The 25,649-nt window shown below is 39.6% G+C and overlaps 1 protein-coding gene across 2 annotated transcripts; it reads right to left on the minus strand.

Moving 5' to 3' along the window:
• Positions 1 to 484: 484 nt before the first annotated feature.
• On the minus strand, positions 485 to 17,221 carry LOC103722359. 2 transcript variants are annotated; one of them, XM_026810500.2, is made up of 8 exons: positions 16,120 to 17,221; positions 13,318 to 13,549; positions 8,464 to 8,522; positions 2,783 to 4,466; positions 2,551 to 2,672; positions 2,277 to 2,442; positions 1,148 to 2,176; positions 485 to 1,065 (listed from the first exon to the last, which is right to left on the minus strand). In XM_026810500.2, exons 2-7 carry the CDS (start codon positions 13,466 to 13,468, stop codon positions 1,584 to 1,586), a joined length of 2,775 nt encoding a protein of 924 aa, XP_026666301.2. In that variant the 5' UTR covers positions 13,469 to 13,549; positions 16,120 to 17,221; the 3' UTR covers positions 485 to 1,065; positions 1,148 to 1,583. The 2 variants fall into 2 exon arrangements, with proteins under 2 accessions (XP_026666301.2, XP_017701977.2); XM_017846488.3 differs by having other exon boundaries at positions 2,551 to 2,654; positions 16,120 to 17,206.
• Positions 17,222 to 25,649: the final 8,428 nt, after the last annotated feature.

Below are 25,649 nucleotides of genomic sequence, written 5' to 3' on the forward strand. Positions count from 1 at the left end.
CTTATAACTACGGCCGAGTCCCCCTCAAGCCATACTTTTATGCACTTTAAAGGAATCATTGTCACCACTAATCCCTCACATGTATCGTGAAGCTCTCGAACGTAAAACATGGCAGCCCCCTACCATAACTTGCCCTAAACTATTGCGAATGACATAACCAGCTGCTGTATACCCTTATCCACTGAAGCATTGAAATTCACCTTCACCACATCATGTGGTGGGGGTACTCAGTAGACCAGGGTTGGGGAAGATGTTGAAGATCCCATAGAGCTACTGGTACCCCAGTGCCACGATGTTGAAGCAGCAAAAAATTCTGTTGCAAGCGTAAGATCTTGGTCATGTAGGTGGATTGCTTTGCATGATAGATTTTGAAAGAGCCTCTGATTTCTTAAAGACCAAAATAGCTGCCTAGCATAAGCAATTTAGATCTATCTAACTTCGAGATTTCCATGTCAGAAATGCAATCAAGTAAAGATTGTAGAGATAGGAAAATTAGGTATCTATATTTCGTGGATAAATGCTTCCAAGTATCCATAGCAAACAGGCAGCTAATCAAAACATGCTCAATATCCTCAATTTTATCATGGCAAATATCAAAAGTGACCAGAACTAAATTAATCAAATTTCTTGGAGCAACTGGAAACTTACATGGAAGCCGATACCACATGATCTTCCACTGGAATAGCTTAACTCCAGGAGTAGCACTTAACTTCCATAAGCAAGAGAATTTTAAATCATTGGAGCCTGATCTATTATGCTCATGGAGTTGTAAATATCATGAGCCTGTAATTTAGAACTCCCAGTTCTGCTCCACACCAGTGCGTCTTCAGAAGCATGTCTTGGAATTGGAAGAGACAAAACTCTGTGTACCAACTCCACAGATAGAAACTCAAGCAGAAGGTTGACTTCCCATTTTCCAGAACTATCAATAAGATTTGATACAGTTAAATTATCAGCATGGTGGACATATTGAGAAATGCAGGCCGTTGTTTAAAGGGTAGACAAGTAATCCAAGGATTCTCTTGTACTCTGATTGCCTGCCCATCACCAATTTGCCACTGAAAGCTGCAAAACCATTAGAACTTGGTAAAATAATTTGTGATGCAGGGCTAAAATATAGACAAAAGCTAAGGTGATCGCAAATCACCTATCACAGCATTGTAGAACTTCTAATAAACCACTGTATAAATAGAAGACGTCAGCTGATGGCTACATTTCCAGGTTATTTGCAGCAGTACAAGTGATGAAAACTTACATATACTACAAACTCCATTCATCTCCACAAGTTAAAAATAAACCTTGAATTAGCAGTAAATGTTAAACTTGGATATTTTCTTGCATCATACCTGTGACTGATACAGTAGATAACATACAAGAAATGAGAAAAATAATCCTATTTAGCCTACCAAATCCACAACCATACTTCACTAAAAAGGCAAAACTATTTCCCTCCCCTTCTTTTCCCAGATCACAGAAGTAAATGATGTTCAGCAGGAAAAAAAAAACTTTATTTGTATCGTATTAGCTGTGATGCACTTGCTCGTTTATCTTCAATTCTAAAAAATGCAAGCCCCTTAGCAAGCTTAAGGTTCAAACCAGAATTCATATGCAGTTTCTTCCAGTAAATCATCTAAGAGGGTATATTCAATCTCAATCCAAATGTCTTCAGTTTCAAACCGGAGGTTTATCCAAGTTCCAGAATCCAAGTTTTTCCGCACTATCTGATCTACTGTGCTCGGAAACTGCATGCAGAGATGCCAATCAATGCCTTTGCTCACTTCTTGAATAAAGTCCCCATCTACTGGGACTGGCCGAACATTAGGCTTGATAAAAGATACCCATGGGTTGAATCTGAAAAATCTCTCCTGCATCTCCATGAGAACTTCGTTAATGCAATCAAAGAGAAGCTTTGGATTGTTTTGTAATTGACCGTATGAGGTTCCCACTTCATCAAACAAAGATGGTTCAAGAAATTGATCATTCAGATTCCATCCCTTCAAAAGTTCATCCATGCTTAAGCCCGAGATTTCCAAAACAGTTTTTATGTATTCAAACCTTGCTTCTTTGTCATCCAAATGAAATCTTTGGTTGACTTCAGAATTAGATGATGTTAGAACCACGGACGAAATATCATGTTCTTCAAAATGTAACTCTTGAGGTTGTATCGGCAACTCAGCTGCAAAGAATATGTATAATTATGTGGCTTAGTGGACAAAAGAGGGAAAAATTTAAATAAATAAAAACATTATTGCTAACTTGGATGCATGGGATCATACTTTGTTCAACCATCATGCTTGCAGGACTGACAGTACCGTCTGAGAAGCAAGGTTCAAGAACAGATACGGGACTTGGGCGGTCTAGCTTTTCACTGATGCTCTCATAAGAGCTAGGCAAGATAGATACAGATGGGGTCAATTGTTGTGGTTTCTCTAACAAGGAACCCTAAAGAAATGAATGAGGAGGTTAGTTTAGCCCTTTAAAACAACAGAAATCATGATAAAAAAATATTGATAATAACGATTTACACCATATAAAAAGTTACCAACTCACCAGCTCCAGTCCTCTAACATCAAGTCTTTCACCAATAGCAATGGGTTCCGTGCTACATGATTCTGAAAGTTCATCCATATGGTTACACCCTTCCAAGCTGGCATCTGCTACTAGCACAGTTTCCAAGGTTCATGTAAAAGGTTTCACAGAATTTTATCATGAGACAAACAAAGCAAGGAAAAATGCGTTAATGATGGTTCTTGATGCCACTCATAACAAATGAAGAAAGTACCTTTGGGGTTTAAAGCTTCCCCTATGCAATTTTCCTCGTGCGTTTGTGTATCAATGAGTTCTGGATTTGACTCAAGAACTTGGGTTTCATCAACTGGATTGCTAGCATTGCATTCTGTACTTTTGGAATTCTGTCTCGATGGGCTTAAATGGCTGGCAGCATCTTCTTGTTTGAACTGTCGTGACGAGGACAATCTTGTCTGTTTAGGTGACAAGTCAAGATCCTTTTCACTTGCAGGACCATCTCTAGGAGATAACAAATTGTATTCTGGCAGAGAAAGTATCCTTCCTATGGATTTTGAGCCATGTTCGCTTGGCAAATTATTGATTTGATCTCCAGTATGTAGCATCTCAGCAAGATGCTTCTTGGCCTCCTCATAGAAGAAAGATCCAACCCCCCGAAAAGTAACATCACTCTTGACATTAAGTTGGCATTCCTTGGGCCTGATCTTTTTGTCTGTTTTCTTGGAAATGGCTGAGGATTGGGAACCACTATCAGTATTGCAGGAAGTTTTACTTGCCAAACTTGTGACTTCACTCTCCCCAGCAATCTGTTTACCTGTATCACCTGAAGATTTAGATCCAGATGAAATTTTGTGTAGAACACTATCCATGGAGATCAAATGATGCTCCCTTTTGCTTTCACCAATGAGACGTCTCAACTTTCTTTTAATTTCTTTCAGAGAAAAATGAGAAACGACTCTTTGACCATCTTTTTGACATTTCAAGCTATGATGTGATTGTGGGGAAGAGCTTGGACTGATTATGATTGAGGGGTTTTGAATTCTGGCTGGACTGGGCTTCAGAACCACTATCCTATTTAAATCCTGGGAACTCGCATTTCCCTCCGGTGGCCCTGTCCCTGTTGACTGATCCTTGTTTCTAAAGAACTTATGTCTGTTTCGTTTGTGAAAAGGTTTATTACTGGCAGATTCTTCGCATTGAACTGAACTGCCAATCTCTTCTTCTAGCAATTCACTTTCTTCCAAGTTTTGACAAGACTTCAGCTGAAACTTTTTTCCAATTTGAGCATTCTGAATATCTTGAATATGTTTTAACAGAACTGAATTTGGATCCTGAATTAGCTTTAATAACAATTCCTTGTTCGAATTCAGTATCTCTACTGCATTGATGAACTCTTCAGACTGGGCTCCCCTGTTGCCGGTAAGTTGTTCTGCTTCAACAAGCTTCTGATTTAAAATAGCCTCTGCTACTCTACCAAGTGCCTTTTGAAGAATAGATTTCTTCTGTTCAATTTGGGAATCAGGTTCGTCATGATGATAATGCTTCCCCAGATCAACAGCTTTTAAGGAAGGACTTGAATCAATCATTCTTTTACAATCTGCATGCCTTTCTTGGCATCCATCATTGTAACCATAGAATTCTGTGAAAAATGCAGCTAAGTCAAAATTGAGAGATCCTTCCATTGAGTTTATATGACAATCCAAGCTTGCAGGAGCATTCAAATCATGGACATGAAGATATGAGTTTACTTTCTGATTCTTGCTTCTTTTTTTATGTTTTTTCTCAAGATGGACATTATGTCCCAAGTCAGACAGCATCTGTTCGACTTCATCACTCGGAATCTTCTTCGGGGAATGTGCTTTAGACATTTCTTCCTCCATGAGTTCTTTGACACTAGGCATACCCAAATTAACCATTCCTTCTTTTTCTTCGTCAAAATCCTGAAAAGTAACGGATTTAATATATCAATCTCTAGAAGCTTGGGTTCTAGAAGTGCATGGATACTTAGATACTTCATGATGTGAGCAAACTTCTCAAAATTTCATTTTCCTATGCCACAATGACGGCACTTCGCTTATTCGCACTAGGCAGTTGGCACTGCTCGGATCTAGCGAAAGTCTCATGTCAGATGCTCCATTGAGTAAGAGGCATGTTGGAAAAATGTAATATGCAACAATTGCTGCTTTATATTTCTCCAAGTCTCTTAAAAAAATCAAGAGAGAAATGCCATTAAATCAATTAAAGAAAAAAATAAAAGATAGAATATCTCTATTCACCAATCATGTACATAATGATGTCAGACAAATTGGAAGTCTTCATGCTTCAACCTTTTATCCATCCTTCAAATATTAAGTCCTCAAAGAGAAAGTTCATGCTTAATGTAGTAAATACAAATGGTACAGCAAGATAGATCCAATTTTTTTCACATGCACACAATTAAGCCTCTATCAAATGTTCAATAAAATAATATATTTTGTTGGAAGATTCAGTATAGAACTGTTCTAATATATGTACTGTTTTAAATCTATATGTCATCATCTACACAAGCTAGATCTCTCTGTATGTACTAGAACTCTGCAGGTGCAGTTCTAATGGCTGTTCCAAGAGGAAGAAGTATTTGGCAAATGTAGGCGATCATATAAAGGGACAAATTCAAATTGGGATCATAATAACAGAGTCTGTGTTCGAACATACTTATAATTCACCTTACTGTTTCAGGGGATGAGTATATGATGGATGGTTGTACCCAATGAATAAAATCAAATTGATATGGGACAGTATTATTTGGATAAGAAAACAAAAAGCCTTAGCTGTTCCAACCATAATTGCAAAACTCTGCAAGTATTTGATGGACAGCTATTTTTCAATAAAGAGATGACACTTAATCAGGAAAGGGTTTTCAGAAAAGAAATTCCAAATAATGCCTAGCCACGCTCAAAAAAATTCCAAAAACCATGGATTTCCTCTAGGAAGATTCCAGTATGTGAGAAGGAAGCAAGCGCTCCTGTTTCAGTCACCCCCTTACCTTTTTGCGACTCCTCAGAAAGAAAAAAAAAAGAGTTTGCATATTACAGACACTATATATGGTCGCACCTAACTATATAAATAAGTAATTTTTAGTTTTGATGATTTCTTCAAATAAACTTCTGTGAATTTTGTTAATTAATACCCTGAATCTGTAGTCCTCCAAAAATGGCCAATGTGGTCAAGTTTCAATTCAAAATGATATAGATGCTAAGCTTTTCTTCAAAAACAAAGTTCAGAAAAAAGGAAGAGAGCTTAAAGAACTATTGTGTACAGTACCAAGTACCAACTATAAAGAAAGAACTGCAATTCCAATGATGAGCAAATAAACAAGATAATGCTAAGAAATCAAAAATATAATGAATACAATGGGAATGAATTTGCATTGGAGTCTGATGTAAGATGTTAATGTTCCATCAAAAGGAGGCAGTCCTATTAGCTAAACATAGCAATTCCATATGCATCTTAAGATACAAAATTTGAAATGTACTTGCACACCATGATGAATGAAGAATATATATATTCATAAAGAATATGTCAATTTGTTAAAGTTCACAATGGCTAAATTATTTTAACTTCTTTTGTGACAATGAAATTGGTCAAAGATTCATCACAGAGCTAAAACTGTAATTTTTCCCTGGCATCCAGTGAGCAAGCAGAACTGAATCAAAAAATGTCTTTGAATATAAACCAATAAAATTGAAAAAAGAGAAATCTGACTATCAGGAAAGCATCTGGTGGATAAAACTCTCATGTGAAACTATGATCAAGATTAGGCCACTAGAAGAGACAATCCAAGAAGTCATGTCAAATCTATATTTATGAAGCGTTTGACTAGTGAAGGATGAGAGTAAAGAAAAGAAAAGAAAGAAAAGAGGTTGAGTCATTTTTTTGTAGAAATAGAATGCCCAAACTAGTGTTCAGTCAAAACTGCACACTCCTGGATATTTGTAAATGGTAGCCAAGGAGGCAAACTAGGTCTTCTGTATAATTCACTGTAGCGACTCAGCCTGGTGGAAGCTTAAGTCATGTTAAGAAACATGAGAGAAAGGACACATGCAGGTTTACATATCTGAACTCAACCTTACGAAACAAAACCTAAACCTAATTTAACTTGACCTGAAATGTTCCAATTCAACCTCACCATGCCAACCCATCATAACTCAAGTCTACCGGAATATACCTGAGGAAAATCAATTCAGCACAACTTGATTCAGGTAAACCTGATCTGTCCTAATCTGACATGACTTTAGCATCATTACTTCAGAATAACCCCTTGAAGTAGATGGAACTGCTGTTCCATCGCAATGTCATACGTTGCATCATGCATTGTTAGTGGAACTACAATTTGTTGAACTGTAGTTATTGAATTCAAGCTTTACTGCTTTTGACCAAATAGCCCCTCAAGTAGAGAAAAATTAAATTCTCTACATTAATGAAAAGCTAAAAGATATCTAAACCTTGATCTTGATTTTTATGCCAACCTGAATTCCATACTCTGATTATGAGTTTATCAAACTACAATAATGTACCCATTTTCATAATTCAGTGCTCGGTTTTGACTAAAGAAAAGAGCTTCGACTAATGAAAAGAGCATATTAGAGCAGTAGAGCGTGGCACTAAGGTTGATGATTAGAGGAAAAAGGAAAAGAAGAAAGCATAGGAAGAGCAAAGTAAAATATAATTAGGAATTTGATATTAGATCTTAACCATTAAATTAAGGACGTCAATCAGACATAAGTTGTAACAACAGGATTAGCAAGTTTCCTGATTAAATTGAACTAAAAGGTGGACCATCTTTTCTCATCAAATGGTTCCCACTAATCACTCTACTCCTCCTGTGAACCATTGATGAGCCAGCCAAGCTTGTTTTCAAGTTTCTTGATCTTTGGAGATGACAAGGCAAGAGATCTCAGAGACCAAGGATCATCAATGTAAACGAGGGGCGAAGCTAGGGATTAAGCAGGGTATTCTACAATACTAGGTTAAAGCAGTCTTTTCAACTCTAGCATCACTGGGCGAAGTATGGGACAAAGGCTATAGCCCAGGCCTTCCCCTTCCACTACATCTTTATTTCTTTCCCTTCCTACGGTCTCTAATCTCGTTCGCCTTTGTGTTTCTTGGAGAGAGGTAGGTGGAGGGAGGAAGGAGAGAGAGGAACGGGTGAGATGGGGCAGAAATGCAGGAGAGAAGGAGGTGGACGAGTATACCTTTTTTTTTTCCATTTGCAGGAATAGGAGGGGAGGGGAGAGGCAGGTGAGATGGGATAGAAATATAGGAGAGAAGGGCTGAAGGAACAGTCTTTCTGTTTTTTATGGGGATAGGGTGCAGGAGAGGTGAGGGCTAATTAATAAACAAGATCAACCATTTGAATATTTTGAGAATAAGATAATGAGGAGATTTGGATCCAGATAAAGAAGGAAAATATTGTTATCAATTAGCAATTTTTTTTCTTGAATAACAGACTGACATGGACCCCATATGCAATTTTACAAAATAACCCCAAGATCTCTTAACTAATTATATTGGGAAACTGATTTTGACCATTACATCAGGTAACACAGAAGGTACCTACCTGTGGAAATATTTAAACCAAGCCTCTCAATCAAAACGAATGAATGTATGGCTCAGAAAAGAATAGAGTAACCAAAGCAAGATGCACATAATTATTATAGAATGACTAATAGTTCAATTTCAAGGTAGAATAAATAAAATAATTTGCTCGATATCTATGGTAGTGGATCACCAAGAGAAGATACATATGGCTTTTGCAAGATATACAAAATAAAGTATTAAATATTTTTACAATCCAATCATTGACAAGGAAGACATTTACACATTTTCAATTAATTGAAAAATTCACAAAATGAATGCATTTAATGTTGAAATTCTTAATAAAGCGATTAGACTTACATCTTCAATTTCTTGTTTCTCCTCAGAATTGTCAAGTTCACTTCTTGAATATCTGATACCTGCAACACATGAAATTATGAGGATGGTGACAAAAAGATCAGAAGAAGACAAAATAAATTAATCAAAAGTTTTATCACAATAATTCCATAATGGAGAAAAAAAGAGTTATAAGTGGTTTGTCATCAACCAGGTTCGCCGTCTCAGTATCGGATCCTGTACTGGTACCATCCTATTGTAGTATCGGTACGCAATACAGTACAAGAAGGCAAGGCGTATCGAGTGTCAGTATGGCACGAGACTACATACCGGTTCGGTACGGTATACTATGTACGATACGCCTAGTACGGCAAATTTTGGTCATCAGTATTATTAAGTGTGCATGAAAACTACATATTCTTTATTTTTATCCCACTTTTTTTGGTTAAGTTGTTACTGAATTTTATGATAAAAATAACTCTAGTCAATTAAATATAGATAATAAAAGAATTAATAATTGTATGTGACCAAACAATGATTTTTATGTTAGAAGAAGAAACATTACGTAAAGCATTTTAGAGTAAGCAATAACCCATATGTATACCTAGATAGACAATAACCTACAAGCTTGGGTAGTCTACATTAGGATAGATGCCAGTTTTGTGGCTTCCGCAATTACATTGATATAAAAGTGAGATATTTCAACATGTCAATATCTCAAGTATAGTATTGTAAATTTATTCAAGAAAAGCAATAATCTTTCGAGTAAAATGCACTGAAGTTAGGGTTTTAATGAGCAATATGCTTTCCTATCCACTACTTAATATGGAAAATATAAATGCCTTGAAAACCAACTATCATTGCATTTTCATCTTATAATAGAATAATAACTTCCTAATGCTATTTGAATCAAATTTTAAAGAAATTATGATTTCATTTAACCAATCAGGTTGTGATGTGTGAAGAAGTTTCTTTAGGTTCCAAGCCAAGGTCAAGCCACATAATGTCTAAGAACATAACTGGAGATATATCTGAAGCGATTTAGAGTTAGCAAACTGCCTGGGGAAAGTCTTGGTAGTTGACTATAATTTTCGTGCATAAAAGTTTGAAATACATAGAAACATTCTATCTCTTCCTCGCAGACTGTTATCATATAGAGCATTTTCTTAGTACCAAAACATTATTACGTCAATACCATCTAGATGTGTGCAAGTTGATAAGCTAGCAAAATTTTAGGGCAAACTCACAAACTAGACCTTCCTTATTTCTTTCTTTCTTCCATTCTTAGCATTTTAAATATCATTATCAACTTTTAATTGAAAAATGCTAAATTTTAATTTAATTTATTAGTTTTATAGGTAACAAGAATTTGAACCGGCTAACATAACATTTCCGAACCCTTTCTTAGTCTATTGCAGTTTATAGGAGGTTGAAAACAATGTGTTCACCTCTAGCAACATCTATGCGACAACTGTAGAATTGACCATAAGTATTATTCAATGGTTGCTCGTTCCAAAAATTCTGATATCTAAGGGGCATTGTTTGCACCAGTGTCTACTGTGCCAATACCGGGCCCCGGACCGGTTGCCCGACGGCACGGGTCAGTACGGGCCTGCATTGTGCTGTACCGTGCTGGGCCTATGCCGTATCGTGTCGGACCTGTATCGACATAAAAGAAGAGGTGGGGGAGAGGAAGAATGGGAGAGAGGACAAGAGAGAGAGAAGGGGGAGGCCGGTGGAGAGCCAGCAGAGGGCCGGAGAGCCGCCGCGCGGAGGAGGCAAACCCCTTTATCCACGGCTCTCCGGCCTCCGCCTCCTCCGCGCGGCGACTCTCCAGCCTCCACCTTCTTCTCTTTTCCTTCCTCTCCCTCTCCCTCCCTCCCCCGCTCTCTCTCTTTTTCTCTTTTTCCTTCTTCTCCCCCTCCGTCGCTGGTCTTGTTTTCTTTGCCATAATTGTTCCGATCCGCCGCCGGTACGGCTAGGGACGCCCCGAACCGGGTGGTTCGGGACGGTTTGGGACGGTTCTGTCCACCATGGTTTGCACCTTTGGAGTTTTGCAAGAAAAAACACTTCATTTTTCATTTATGCATATATGAATCCCTTGAAGGAAAACAATCTCCATTTTGGACTCTATAGACTATAATAACTTGCCTTTTGACTATTATAAGAACATTTTTACATGTCTATCAACTTGCATTATATGTGCCAATATTTTTTGTACTGACCTGACCATCTGGTACTGAGTGTATGTACCAAACCAATAAGGTACCAGTATAGTACAACGACTCAAAACAGTATTGCACTAACACATGGTACAAATGTTTTCCCACCTTCAATAGCACACAGAGTATCAGTACAGTGGTGTACCTACCAAGCCAACTTGGACTAGTACGCTATTGGTACAAAGTCCAATATTGAGATTGAAAACCTTGATGTATATATCCATTACCAACATGAAAAGACATTTGAGTGCAAAGGCATAATGGTCGAGTAAAGTCCAAAATGGACCATTTTTTTGCCAAAACAACTAAAAATGATCTCTTTCTGCAAAATATGTGAAAAGTGATTTTTTTTTCTTTGAAGTCCCCTTGCAGCTTCAGCCCCTCTAAAATTACAGATCTTCTAGAATTCACAAGAGCATCATCAAGCTAACAGTAAATATCAAGAGGCAGCATGTATGGCTAACCATACAATGCTGATCTCCTGGAAGCAGCACCTCTATAGTAAAGAAACTTTTCTCAGAAAGAGATAGTTGTTCATTCTTGGATTTGATATCCTATTGTTTCTCAGTTAGTCAGCTTGGTAAGATCGAGCATCAAGTTTGGACTAAAACTAATAGTTCATGGGTTTGAACAAAGTTGCCTAATTTTTTCAATTGATGGTGGTGCTACTTTTATAAATGCAAAGGGAAAGAAAAAGGAAGATGTAACTAATAAAATATTTCATTGTTCATCACGATCCAACTTCTTGCTGAAGCAATAGGTTATTGTTCTAAAAAGGTGATCTATGTAGCTGAATATGTGGTTACACATGCATCTGCAGCCACTTGGCCACCTCTCACCAGGATCCAAAGGTGTTTTGGTACAGATGGCTGTGCAGTGGGTGTTCAAAAGATTGAAATAAGCTTAGGCACTCGCAGATGCAGCCCAGTCCAGGTCAAGCAAGGTAGTGTGTCAGCCATGCAGATCAAGTAGCGATATGTGCATGCTAGGCATGAGGTACAAATAAAGTCCATTGCTTTGCTTACTTTGAGGGTTCTGGGCAAACAAACCTTAAATGCTGCATTGTGGGGCTAGGGTAGACAAACAATAGTAGGTTGTCTTGAATGGCAGACAGCAGGAGCAGGCAGAAGCGAGAGGCAGTGGGGGATGGAAAACGACTGAGACTATGATAGACTTCAATCCAGGAATTTATTTTCCTACTCTCCTCACCTCTTCCTCTACCTCCCTTGACATCCCCCTTCTCTTTAGTTTTCTTATTTTTCTGAAGTTTAATCATTTCTTCTTATGTTTCTTCTCCTTATCTATTTTTAATAATTTCATTTATTTATTTGATATTTTTAAAATGAAATCCACCTAAGTACCCAGTTCGGTAGCCACATACCACCTTTTAATACCTTGCAGAGGATGAACCTCTAGAATTATAATTACTCCAAGAAAACTTATTATAAGGGTATCTCCATGTTATAAACTTATTATAAGGGTATGTCCATGTTATAAACTTATTATAAGGGTATCTCCATATTATAAACACAGAAAACATACATAAGAAGATAGAGATAAGAATACTCCCCTTCTAATAGGATTTATGCTTCAAACCTACCAGTGCAAAATAGATGACAAGCATTTCAAATTAAGGATCCTAACAATTGATGACATATAAAATCTAAACTACCTACAAAATACATCACCAAGTGGTCCAAAAAGAGATAGTTACAGCAGCTCAGCACAATGTTTTTATATAAGATATGCCTTCAAAGCATCCAAACTAGTCAAATTTAGGTTCACACATGTTCTAAGATGTGTGTATCATAAAATTAATAGTGTGGATCCAAAGTCCATCACCTTCTAGTTTACCATAATAGCACTAAAGGCACCCTCCATTTTGTGCCCACTTGACGTATAAGTAAATGATCTCCAAAACACTTTTCAATTTCAAGATATTTTCCGACGTTTTAGATCATAATCAACAGAATGGATCCTCATTTTAAAACACCCATCACAGATCATGCACCATTTTGTGCCCACTTGACGTATAAGTAAATGATCTCCAAAACACTTTTCAATTTCAAGATATTTTCCGACGTTTTAGATCATAATCAACAGAATGGATCCTCATTTTAAAACACCCATCACAGATCATGCACCATTTTGATTGAAGCCCGAATCCCATCAGAAAGTAGTCTGTCTGTGGTTCTGTAAATATCTGTATATGCAGAGAAAAGATTTGTCTTTCTTATGTCTAATACTCCAGACTTTATTTACATTTTTAATACCACACAAAGGTCAAAACATATATGACTATCTGAATCCATCAAACACCCAGTTGATGATATGCATGACAGTAAAAAACAAGATCCACATGCCAATTACATTGTTCAGGTGACCTAAGCATTAGTTTGGGGCATCAAGAAAAATCAATGTTCCGACAAAGAGTTAATAAGAACCTCACACTTCTTTCCTGTTCAAAATTGCAGCTAAAGTTGCATGTAAGATGGCATCTTTAAGTAATATAACAAATTATAGTTATTATGTTATCTAGGTTAAATAAGCACCAAAGAAAGAAAAAGCACCAATTCCACAATTTTCACATAAGTAGAGTAAATTCAAATAGAATACTGCACTACATGATTAAGATCACCCAGAAAAAACATCTTACCAACACGTCTACCACTCCCATGTTTCCTATTTGAAAGCAACTTCTGACTTGAATGACCCCGGCGGAAATCAAACATGCTAATCAAACCCCACATACAGCCTGCATTGTCCTTTTCAGACCGTGCAGCTCGCTTGTAAGATCTCTTTCCCATAATGGATCAGTGGGCCCTAAGCTCCTGCTTTTGTTGAGAGGTCACTCCAAAAAATATGGAAGCATCAAACAAGATCGGAAGCTGAAAGGAAACATATAATGAGATTTCAACATAGAAAACATTTAGCCAAATATGATATGGAGCCAAATATGGCCCACAAGGTTCAATTTAAAGCTGTTTGACCACACAAACCGACCCACTGGATAAACAAAAGAGGTTAAATTCTGTGCAAGCACACAGTTACTCAGAAAGAATGTCTTCCGAGGGATTCAAACACAAGAGGAATGGTGATCAGAAGACTAACCAACCAACATGCACCAGTATTACATATACACATAATTTTGTTGATCCAGACCATATGGACTAGTGCTTCAACCAGTTCAGTTTGATGTCTGCTCTTGTTTTATTGACATGCCAAAGTGTCACCAAATAGGTTCCAAGATCAGTTCAGGATTATTCCTTTATCAAGTTTTCCAGGAGTTCCATTTTGACTATGAATTTTAAAGAGAATTCGCATCATCATAAACGGTTTCAAAGTCCTTTACGGATACGAAAAAAATATCCTATGATTGTTCTAGTGTCTTTACGGATACGAAAAGAATATCTTATGATTGTTCTAGGGTTAAAGAAACCATTTGCAATTAAACAGAAAGTGGAATGTAAGCTAACAGGGGATAGGAACAAAAAATAATGCCTCAACAAAAGTGATGGCAAATAGGCTTCTGCTTTAGTATCATTTGTCTGTTATACAAATAATAAGCAGACAGATTCACAAAAATATGTGAAATAACTAATGTGATGGATGAAGTGAAGTGATTTGTGAATGTGGGTTGATACTCACAATGCTAAGAGGCTTTAGGTCTATAACAAAGAGATTAGTTAAAGTATCAGAATCCTGGATAATAAAGGGGTTCAGGGGTGCAAATAAGCAGAGCCGAGCTAAGTATCAGGCCGCTCAGTCTGGCTATATATATATATACCTGGGTTGCATAAGCTTGGCTCGAGCTCCAACTAAGCTTGACTTCAGGTCTTCAAGCTCAGCTCATATAAGCTCTGAGCCCAGCTTTTATCGAGAGGAGCTGAGCTTCCCTACAATTTTGCAAGCTAGCTCATGTTTAGGCTCGACTTGTTTATGAGCTGAGCTATCAAAATTGTTTGAGCTCAGCTCATTTATTGATTGAGCAGAACCTAAGCAAGTTCTATCTGAGCTGATCTCAGGCAGTTTGTACACAACTTGGATCATTTGCAGCCTGAAACGGGTTTGAGCACACAAGCAATAGTTGTCTATTGTTAGCAGAGGCACTGTAGCTGTACCATTCAAGGATATCCGAAATAACCAACTTAGAAGGGATTACCAAAGAACTGAAACCTTCATAAGGAAAGCAGCATGGATGAGGGTCAAGGAAGTAAAAAGGGTGACCTAATGCACGAGGTTCCAGCCATTGCAGGTTTTGGGAGTGTCAGATATATGTAGTTTTATCCCTACATGTGAAAAAGCTGGTTCCGTGTTTCAAACCCATGACCTTCAGGTCACTATAAAGCACCCTTACCAATGCGCCAAGGCTAAAGAGGGGTTAGAGATATGAAAATCTAGTTGGTAAAAACCAATATATTAGCGTTCTTTTTTTGTTAAGATGTAATCCTTGATGGGCATAAATGGAGAAGGACCTATAAAGCCGACCCCAAAGATTAGGGATAGATCTTGTTGGTTATGCCTATGGTTTATGATTCTAGATGCTATGAAATGGCTAGAAACATTTTTAGCCAGTTCTTTGTTCTGAATAATATTCAAATCCTTCATCACTGTTTGGCATAATCAGGAACAAGTAGTCCTTCACCTTGACAGTTACAGACCGATGAGGTGCAGAATGTGTTTCCCAAACTATAACCTTTAGCTAATCCATCCTAATTTTGGTTTAACTATCAACAAATTTGATGAGTATACATAATACATATCTCTTTCGATTCATATAAAGTACAGATTACAGTCTTCTTTCACCTGTTTCTCAATAGGTTTTGCCTGTGATTGACAGAATAGTCAAAAGAATTCTACCAATTCTCAGGAAAAAAAGGAAAAAGTAAATATTATTTGCTGAAGCCGATATTATAAAGATTCATTTACAGGATAGCAGGTCATGCACAACATCAATATTGGCCTCAATGCATCTCCTTAATTATTACTCTCTTTGTCATCAGAAATTTACTAATAACTATACAACATCAGGTTCATGTTCTGCAAGACTTCTAGTACCAGCAGTATACAGAAATGATTAAAAATGCTAGTAGACCCATATCCAAATCTATTTAAATAATAAATGAAAAGAGTAAGCCATCGATCTCATTTTCCTCAAGATAATAGAGTAATATAGTATTTTGCAAAACAAGGATGTGAATCTCAACTCCCATATGTTTTAGTGGTATTCTAAGGACCCGAGCAAGAGATTAAAGTACAAGTTTCTTTGATAACCGGCTTTGTTATGCTCTAGTCCTGGCAACTTCCAAGCATGAAAGAACATGATAGTATATTCAGCTATACGATCCACTTTTAGATTATTTAGAACAATATGCGAACAATGAAGAATGAGAAAATTGTATGACAAAATTAACAGTACAATGATTAGAATAGGGGAAAAGAGATAAAAAAAAGGTACCCGAGACTATGAAGGCCATTCAGAATGGCAAGGAAGAACTGTTCCAATAGCAAGTCTGGAAGAGAAGGATAACAAAGAATCAACTTCCAATTTCAAGGCCTTTCTCCCTTCTCAAAGCTAAAGTTATGGAATCCGAGATGATTTTTGTTCTCTGATGGGGAAAGGAATCGAAACTTTTCTTCCACCGTAGACCCAACTCCACATAACTTCCCCCTTCCTTTAATCAAATAAAAGCCAACGCAGCCCAAGCAAAGCTTTCAGTAGGGGCACCCACCTTTCCAAAGCAAAAGCAATGGCCTCAAACCAAACCTCCTCTGCCCATGGTCCCAAAGGTATAGAATCCAAATCCTGATTCCACTCTCCTCTGAATCAAAAATTCCAAATTGGAGCCTTCAACGAAGAGAACCAATGATAACGAAAGCAAGATCTTTTACACTCAAGATAAAATGAAGGCCCCATATATTACTTTTATACATGAAATTCGATTCCAAACAACAGTAGAAGCTCCTCTATTTTTCTTCATTTTTCAGTCCATTTCAAGCCACATATGCCATCAATCACCATTAAAAACTCAGAATTCAGAGAACTACTGCTCTGCTTTCGGATTCCAATATACAATGACCGATTATTGAAGATATAACTCTAGAAGAAAAAAAAGGGAACTAATTACAAGCATCATGGGCATGAAAAACTTCTTAAAGCCATCAGCTTTGAAGCTGTTTTTGACCAAGGAAAAAGATCCAAATAATCTCCTTCATCATCTCCCACCCCTGAACTCAACTGAATCCCAGCTTAAAAACTCTTAGCATTCAAACAACCCATCGGGCTCGCAGAAAATTCCCACTAAACCGAATCTTTCTCCATTTTTTCCTCTGGGCGAGAGGCTAAGAAAGGGAAATTCCCACTAAACCAAAACTTTCTCCATTTTTTCCTCTGGGCGAGAGGCTAAGAAAGGGACAGAGAACCAATGATCTAAGCAATCCACCAAGAGTCAAAAAGGAGCCCAAAAAAGCTCTTCCGCCACCCGTAACGACGCCTTTGTTAGTGACGGCACGCGGCCGCCATAAAGCAAGGATGGTATAGGGGTATTTTGGGAAGAGGAAGAGAGAGGGAGAGGGAAAAAAAAGGACGGCATGAAACCGTTGGAGGCCCCCGGTGCCGCGGCTGTCTTCTGCTAATGGTTTAGGTAAGGGCCCCCGCGTGTGAGATTCCGGTGTCTCAAATGCGAAGGCCCCCTCGAGTATAAGGATCCTGGGTCTCAAATCCAAATATATATATATATATATATATATATATATATATATATATATATATATATATAAACACACACACACATGTATACATATGTATACATATATGTATTATATATATATATATATATATACATATATATATATATATATGTATATATACATACATACATATATATATATATATATATATGTATATATACATACATACATATATATATATATATATGTATATATATATACATAATATGTATGTATATATATGTATATATATGTATATACATATATATGTATGTATGTATATATGTGTATATATATATATATGTATGTATGTATATGGATATATATGTATACATACATATATATATATATATATGTATGTATGTATATAGATATATATGTATACACATACATACATATATATATATACACACATACATACATACATATATATATGTATGTATGTATATAGATATATATGTATGCATACATACATACATACATATATATATATATATATATTGTTGCTGGAAATTGGACCCGGGGGCAGCCGTTGGCTGAGAGGGTGGAGCTCCGGCGAGAACTGGCGGGCGGCGATCCGTCGGCGGGCAGCGTCCTCCGTAGGGCCTGCAAAAAAGCCGGTAGCCGGGGTTTCCGGCGCCGGCCCTCCGATGCCTAAGTCAGAGGGGGGCAACAGTATAGGAGAAAATGTATATCCAAAGTTTCAGCATCCAGCCCTCTCTAAGGTGGGAGGATTCCTCTTTTATAGAGGAGTACTGGATTACCTGTAATATGACGGGGTGAAGTTACCGTATGATTGAGGATGTCGTATGAATTAATGCAAGATTGTGTGAATTAATGCCTTGCCATAAGAGATTAGGCCGGGGCCAAGGAGCTGTCATGGCTGATCAGACGCAACCGAGCGGATTTGCTGTGGAGGGCTTGAGATCTGTAGATAGCAGGAGCTATGCGTATTAATTGTTGAGTAAGCCGGAAGTCTGCAGAGTCCATACGCATTATATATATATGTATGTATACATATATATATATACATACATACATACATATATATATATATGTATGTATGTATATAGATATATATGTATGCATACATACATACATACATACATATATATATATATATATTGTTGCTGGAAATTGGACCCGGGGGCAGCCGTCGGCTGAGAGGGTGGAGCTCCGGCGAGAACTGGCGGGCGGCGATCCGTCGGCGGGCGGCGTCCTCCGTAGGGCCTGCAAAAAAGTCGGTAGCCGGGGTTTCCGGCGCCGGCCCTCTGATGCCTAAGTCAGAGGGGGGCAAAAGTATAGGAAAAAATGTATATCCAAAGTTTCAGCGTCCAGCCCTCTCTAAGGTGGGAGGATTCCTCTTTTATAGAGGGGTACTGGATTACCTGTAATATGACGGGGTGAAGTTACCGTATGATTGAGGATGTCGTATGAATTAATGCAAAATTGTGTGAATTAATGCCTTGCCATAGGAGATTAGGCCGGGGCCAAGGAGCTGTCATGGCTGATCAGACGCAACCGAGCGGATTTGCCGTGGAGGGCTTGAGATCTGTAGATAGCAGGAGCTATGCGTATTAATTGTTGAGTAAGCCGGAGGTCTGCAGAGTCCATGCTCATTAATTGTTAGCGGCGGTGGCAGGGGATGGTCTATGGTCGAGCTGCAAAAGGATGTGACCGCGACAGGTGGATGGTGAGGTCAGGCTTCCAAGGTCGGGAGCTCTCAGGTCGGGTGTCTGAGGTCCGGCATCAGGTCGGGCGTTTGAGGTCGGACGTCAGGTCGGGCGTTTGAGGTCGGGCGCCTCTGATCACGTGCTGGTGACGTACTCACGTGCTTTGGGGGGACTTGTATTTTCCCCAACACTACCCCCCGACTTCCGAGTTCGAGCTGCTCGCGATCTCGGACATGGGAAGTAGTGGCTTTCGTTGCAGTGGTGGGGGCCAGGGAGATTTAAATTATGCCGGCGCTCCGCACGTTTTGGGGGCGCTTTTAATGAGAGGAGAGGGGGCGACACCCTTTCGTCCTTCGAGGCTGCCTCGTGTAGTGGGCTCATGATGGGGCTCTGGGATCCAACGAGACACCGCCTCGATTTCGTATTCGAGGCGCCAGTCCGGAATGAATGCGCTGCTTCAGCTTTCGGGGCGGCACGTGGCGCAATCTGGACGGAAGGCGGGATCCAGCCCTACCGATCTGGACCGTCGGGAGGGTCTATATAAACCCTTTAACCTGGCCCTAAAAAGGTCTCACTTGGCTGCTTCCCTCTTTTCCGCCGCTTCCATTCTCCTGTTTTCCTTTCCCAGTCGTGACAGAGCCTTTCCGGCGGTGTCCCAGGGTGATTTCCGGTGATCCCCCTCATAGGTCACCCCCCACACTAGTTAGGGGGTTTTCTTTCTTCTTCTTTCGTTTTCTTTCCTCTAAAATGGGTTTTGGTCCAAGTGAGGTCGGGGCGAGTCTATCGGGGGAGGAACTGGAGCTGGTCCGCACTCGGTTCTTTTTTCGGCCTGGGTTTCACCTCGAAACTACGGGGCCGGAGGACAGGGTGATGCGACCACCTCCAGGTCGGATCGGAGTGCATGTCCGATCCCTCTCCATGAGTTCGTGAATGACTTGCTGGTGGAGTACCAACTCGTCCCAGCACAGCTCGCTCCGAACTTGTGGAGGATCATTGTCGGGTTTTTGTCCCTTTGCCTTGCGCATGGGATCCCGACTTCGGTAAGCGTCTACCGCCGGTGTTTCTTATTGAAGACGAACCTGGCGGACGGAGAGTGGCTATACTTCGCCTTTCGGAGCGGTATGTCACTTTTCTGAGGTGCTCCTTCCTCTATCCATGAGTGGAAGGGGAGATTTTTCTTTCTTGCGTCCAAGGTGTCGTAGGGATTCGACCCGAGGTGGGGGCATCCCCGGCTGAAGGCCCTCAACAGGTTCTCCGAGCTCACGTCGGACGAGCAGAGGGTTCTCGATGCTCTGCGGGGTCTCGAGAAGGACATCAACCTGACCGACCTCCTAAAGAGAGGAGGCCTTGATAAACGTCGACCTGAGCTCGGCGCGCCCCGAGGGTAAGAGCGGTCGTATTGCTTTGTTTTCTGTCTTATTTATTTTCTTCTTTTCTTAGGGTTTTTCTTCTTTTCTTCGTTTCAGATATTCCCCACATGCCGACCAGCAACACATCTCTCTTCTCCCGTCTGAAGAGGAGGGCTGCTGAGGCCGGCGGAGCTCTTCCCGAGCCCCGAAAGAAGACCAGGCCGGCTGCTACTCTGCCCTCGCCAAGGCGAGGGGCTCCGGGGCTGGGACATCGGGGTCTGCCCGGGAGAGGGCCCCAGTCACCGAGCGTACGAGCTCGGGTTCCAGGGGGGGGCGTCGGACTCGGCGCCTTAAACACGTCCCGCCCCCATCTCCCAACGAGCAAGCCGACGAATTGTCCGTCTACGGCGCTCGGGGCCCGAGCCGAGCAGGGGCCCCAGGGTCTCGAGCATGTCCCGCCCCATCGCCACGAGCTCGGGCGGGCCGAGTTCTTCGGGGGCCGGAGGACGTTCTGGGGGGAGTCGGCGGACCCAGAGTCTCCGATCCGCGAGGGCAGCTCGACCTTCCGGGATGGCGACGTCACGCGTGCAGTGTTCCGCCGCGCGATGCTCCCGGCCGACCGGGCCGAGTTCAGAGCCCTTGGGCTCGAAGAAGTTGTCGACCAGACGTACCGCACGCAACACTGTTCGGGTAAGCCGCCTTCTCATTTTGTCTTTAGTCATCGGTATTCTCTTCGTTTTCACTTATCGTTGTTTTTCCTGCAGTATATTCACGAAATCGACACTCTGGTATTCATCGCCTCGAAATGCCAGAATGAGTCTCAGTGATTCCACAGACAACTGGAGTCGGCCGAGAAGAGGCTTGCAGAGTTGGAGGCCGCGTTGGCGGAAGCCATTGCGCGGAGGGAGGCCACTGAGGCTGGGCGGCGAGCGATCGTCGATGAGCTCGAAGAGGAGAGGGCCGCGCATGCTTTGGTGAGATCAGAGTTGCGCGCCTTCGAGGCGCGCCTTGCTGAGGCTCGCTCTGAAGCCGCCGGCTACAAGTACGAGGGCGGAGTTCTCCGCCCAAAGGTCGAGCAGCTTGAGGTCCGAGAGAAGAAGGCACTCGAGCGAGCTGAGAATGCCGTGGAGCTCTTCAAGGAGTCGGAAGAGTTCCGCGATATGCTGGTGGAGAAGACCGTGGACGGATTCCTCCGAGGTTTTGAAAATTTTCGGAGGCAGATGGCGCGATACTGTCCCTAGCTCGACCTTTCGGGAATCCGTCCAAGATTGGGGTTTGGCACGGAGAGCGAGTTCGACCTGCCCTCGGCACTTGAGGACGAGGGGGAGGCCGCCGAGACCGAGGTCGAGGGAGAGATCGCCGAGATCGAGGTCGGGGGACAAGTCGTTCAGACCGAGGCCGCCGAGGCCAATCAATCGGCTCCAGTGGTTCCCGCTGGGGAGGTTGCCGGGGGAGTTCTTGAGACTGCTGGCGGAGCTTCGGCCGAGCTTGCCGCGGAAGGTTCCAAGCCGAGTCTCGTCGAGGACCTCCAAGTGATCGTCGTGGACGACCCCAACACCGATGAAGCCGCCGCCTCCTGAGACTTGTTTTCTTTTTTTTTTTTGTAAGCGAGGTCGGCCTCCAAACTTGTTGTACGGTCGGTCCTCAATTTTGTACTTCAGCCTTCGGGCTTTTTGTTGCCCAAGATGACAACCCAAGAGGGGGGGTGAATTGGGTTTTCTAAAAATTATGTTCTCTAATTTTTACTTTGAATTGAATGCAGCGGGATGATAAGATGCTACTTACTTAAGCTCTAGGTAATTACAAGTAAAATAGTGGAAAATTAAGCTAGAGCAATTATACTATGGCTTTAGGGTGCAATTGATCTAAAATTAACTTATAGTTGTATGATCAATTTTAATCTATGTGAATGGTAAGAATGGAGTGGAAGCTAAGCAAGTTCTAAACAATCACTTATAAATCAATAGAGAACAAAGCTAGAGATATTACACAATCAAGTATGAATATAAGGCATGAAACATAAGAGATAAAGCATTACAAACACAAAGATGTATAGTGGTTCGGTGCACCCCAGCACCTACATCCACTTTTCAAGACCTCTTGAAAATTTCACTATAATTCCTCAGATTACAGCCGGATGTTTTACAAGCTCACAACCTAACTTGTTCTTTTCACGAGATCACAACGAACTCGGTCGGTTTTCACAGGCTCACCGACTAGAACCAATCCGATTGTTTTCACGGGCTCACAATCCAACCCAGTTGGTTTTCCCCGGTTCACCAACCACAACCTTACACCGTTGGTTTTTCCTTTGGCTCACCAACAAACCTTAACCCCTTGATTCAATCCCTTGATTGAATCAAGTTACAAGATATTAGAACAAGAGTTTAAAATAAATCAAAGCTTCTTAAACAAGCAAATATAACAATGTAAACAAATAGAGCAAAGAGAAGCCCTCAAACAAGTTTTGTAGATGAGGGAACTCGGCTTCTTCTTTACTTGACCCTCTTCTGATTTCGCACGAGGTAGAGGATCACTGAGGCAGCACACAGTTAGAGATGAAGCTTTGGGATTCACTCGGATGCTCTTCTTTTCTCTCTTTTGCTTTGAATGGCCCTTTTGTGCTTTTGGAAGGTTTCTCTTGAAATCTCTTTGAAATTTCTTTCCTATGTGTTTTCTCCCACTTCCTTAACTTCTTCCCTAGCTCTCCTCTTGATTTTATAGCTTTGGATGGCGTGGGAACAAAGATCTAGCCGTTAGAGACAAAAATAGAGCCGTTGGAGTTGAAAAAAAACTAGCCGTTATGCCTTCCAGCATGCTCGAGTCGACTCGGCTGAAGTAGGAGTTGACTCGTGAATAAGAGTCTGCCGGCACTGTAGCTGGGAGTCGACTCGAGCACTGTAGCGCTGAAGTAGGAGTCGACTCAAGCACTGTAGCGCTGAAAATCAACTCTCTATCTTTTTGTCTGTTCTCAGTCGGAGTCGACTCGTAGAGTCCCGGAGTCGACTCGAGCACTGTTCCTTGAAACTCTAGAGTGCTGGAGTTGACTCTGAACTTCCAAGAGTCGACTCAAGGACAGTTCTTTTGAGTTTTTCTTTAGAATTGTCCCTCCAACTTGAATCCTTTGAACTTGAATCTTGGGCTAATGAAGTGTAGCTTTCTTCCAACTTTTCTTGAGAGCTTTTGAGACCTTCTTGTATTTTTCCAACTTGTTATATTCCTTGTAAAACAAATTATCTTTCTTCTTGCAACACAAACATTTGTAATTATACTTCAAGGTTTTGTGATCATCAAAATCAATCTTTAAATCAATCTTTGGGTCATCAATCTCCTCCTTTTTGATGATGACAAAACTTGGAGTATGTGCAATATAAAATATATTGTGTTCTAGAACTACTGCATAGCTAAGTTGCATGAAGTAGAAAATATATGTCTTTAAAATATACTTCATGATAATGCTTTAGATTTAATCAACTTAACATAATCAACACATAAAGCATTATGAGCATATATTCAGATATTTCTTCCCCTTTTTGACAACATCAAAAAGGTTGCAAGATAATGAAACATTAAGCACAAAGATAATGATACTCAAATATTTCTTTTCTTTATTGTACTCTGATTTTCAGTTAATGCATGTCAAATTATTGCAAGAATATGAATAATATAACTCAAGGTAATAATGTCAGAATAAGATTAATTAGCATAGATCAGAGCCAATTAAGATGATTTCAGAGCAAATTATAATGAGAGCACATCGAATGTGATTCCAAAGATAGTTTTCAAATCAAGTGTAGGTGGAATCTTTTTCAAATTAATTCAAGGAGTATCAAGAATGATATTCAAAGAAAGCACGAATGAAAATCTAATTTTTTTAAAAGATCTTTAATAACAAGTATTGAAGCTTGTTCATTTAAGATCTTTTGCCCAATATATTAAGTATTTAGCAACATGAGAGCAATTTAATTAATTTTTAGAGTATAAGATCAAAACAAAAAAAAATTATAACATCATGTTGGATCATTAATTCTTAATGGCTTCAAAGTTCTTGTATGATAATAAAAGCATTCGAGCACAAATACCAAAATATGAATTCATGCACTTTATGATATATCTTAGAGCATACATAAAATTCAAAGCTTTGAAGGTTCTTTTAGAGCTCTTTTAAAGACTTTCTTTTACTCCGTTAAAGAGAAACACATTTTGATACATATAAAAATGAATTGGCACAAAATTGAAGCTCTAAAGAGCAAGCCAATAAGAACTCTTTAATGAATTTTAAAATAGATTTTCTAATAGAGACAGATGGAATTCATTTTCAAATAATTTTCAAGACAGCTGATTTTCTGATTAGGTGCATTTTAAAATTTATAAATCTATCATATGTAGCAGCTACTTTTAAATTTGTGTTCACAAGAGATACTCAAAAAATTCAACACATTATTCTTCCCCCTTTTTCATTAAACTAGAGGTTCTTAAGATCAACTGTTTGAATTGCAATTTGGTTCATGATTGATGCATAAAATATATTAACCAAATAGTAAGCCTCAAGTTGTATTACAAAGATTTTCATATTTAAATTTCAGATATTTATATAATGGAGAGTATTAGGATACTTCTCATTTAGTATTCTTTCTCTCTCCTTTAGTTATGAATTTTTGCGATTAAGTTCCATATGATCTCTCCTCCTAAAAATTTTCTTTCTCCCCCTTAATCGAACATTCCATTTAAGAGTTTAGAATTGGAGATAATTTTTAATAAAATATTCAAATTGTCAATCTCGAAAATATATGTTCTATAAGTTTCATCACAACTTATACTAATGAGAGCATATTTTCATAAAGCTCAAAGTTGAGATAAGACAACCTTTATAAAACCCAACTCAAGGTATAGGCTTTATATAGTTAAGACAAGTAATAGTATGTGATGCAAAAATAAATTGTTCTCCCAAGTGCAGGAGAATCGCACAAGTAGTAAATTCTCGGGAGTCCGAGGTCGAATCCTCAGAAAACGAAATATATATGAGATTATTTAATATAATTTAGATTAATTAATTCAATAAATTGTGGATTAAAATTATGTTTTGATTTTCAGAAATTAAAATCGGAGAACAATATAGCAATAAACAAAGTTTAATAAAATAAAGATGGTAGGGATCTGGAATCTCCCTTGACGATATTGCATCCAAGAAATAAACTCTATGGTTCTTGATTAAAAATGAATGGTAGGATAGATCT

This window comes from Phoenix dactylifera, chromosome 5 (assembly GCF_009389715.1).
Source record: "Phoenix dactylifera cultivar Barhee BC4 chromosome 5, palm_55x_up_171113_PBpolish2nd_filt_p, whole genome shotgun sequence".
In the NCBI taxonomy this organism is placed as follows: domain Eukaryota; kingdom Viridiplantae; phylum Streptophyta; class Magnoliopsida; order Arecales; family Arecaceae; genus Phoenix; species Phoenix dactylifera.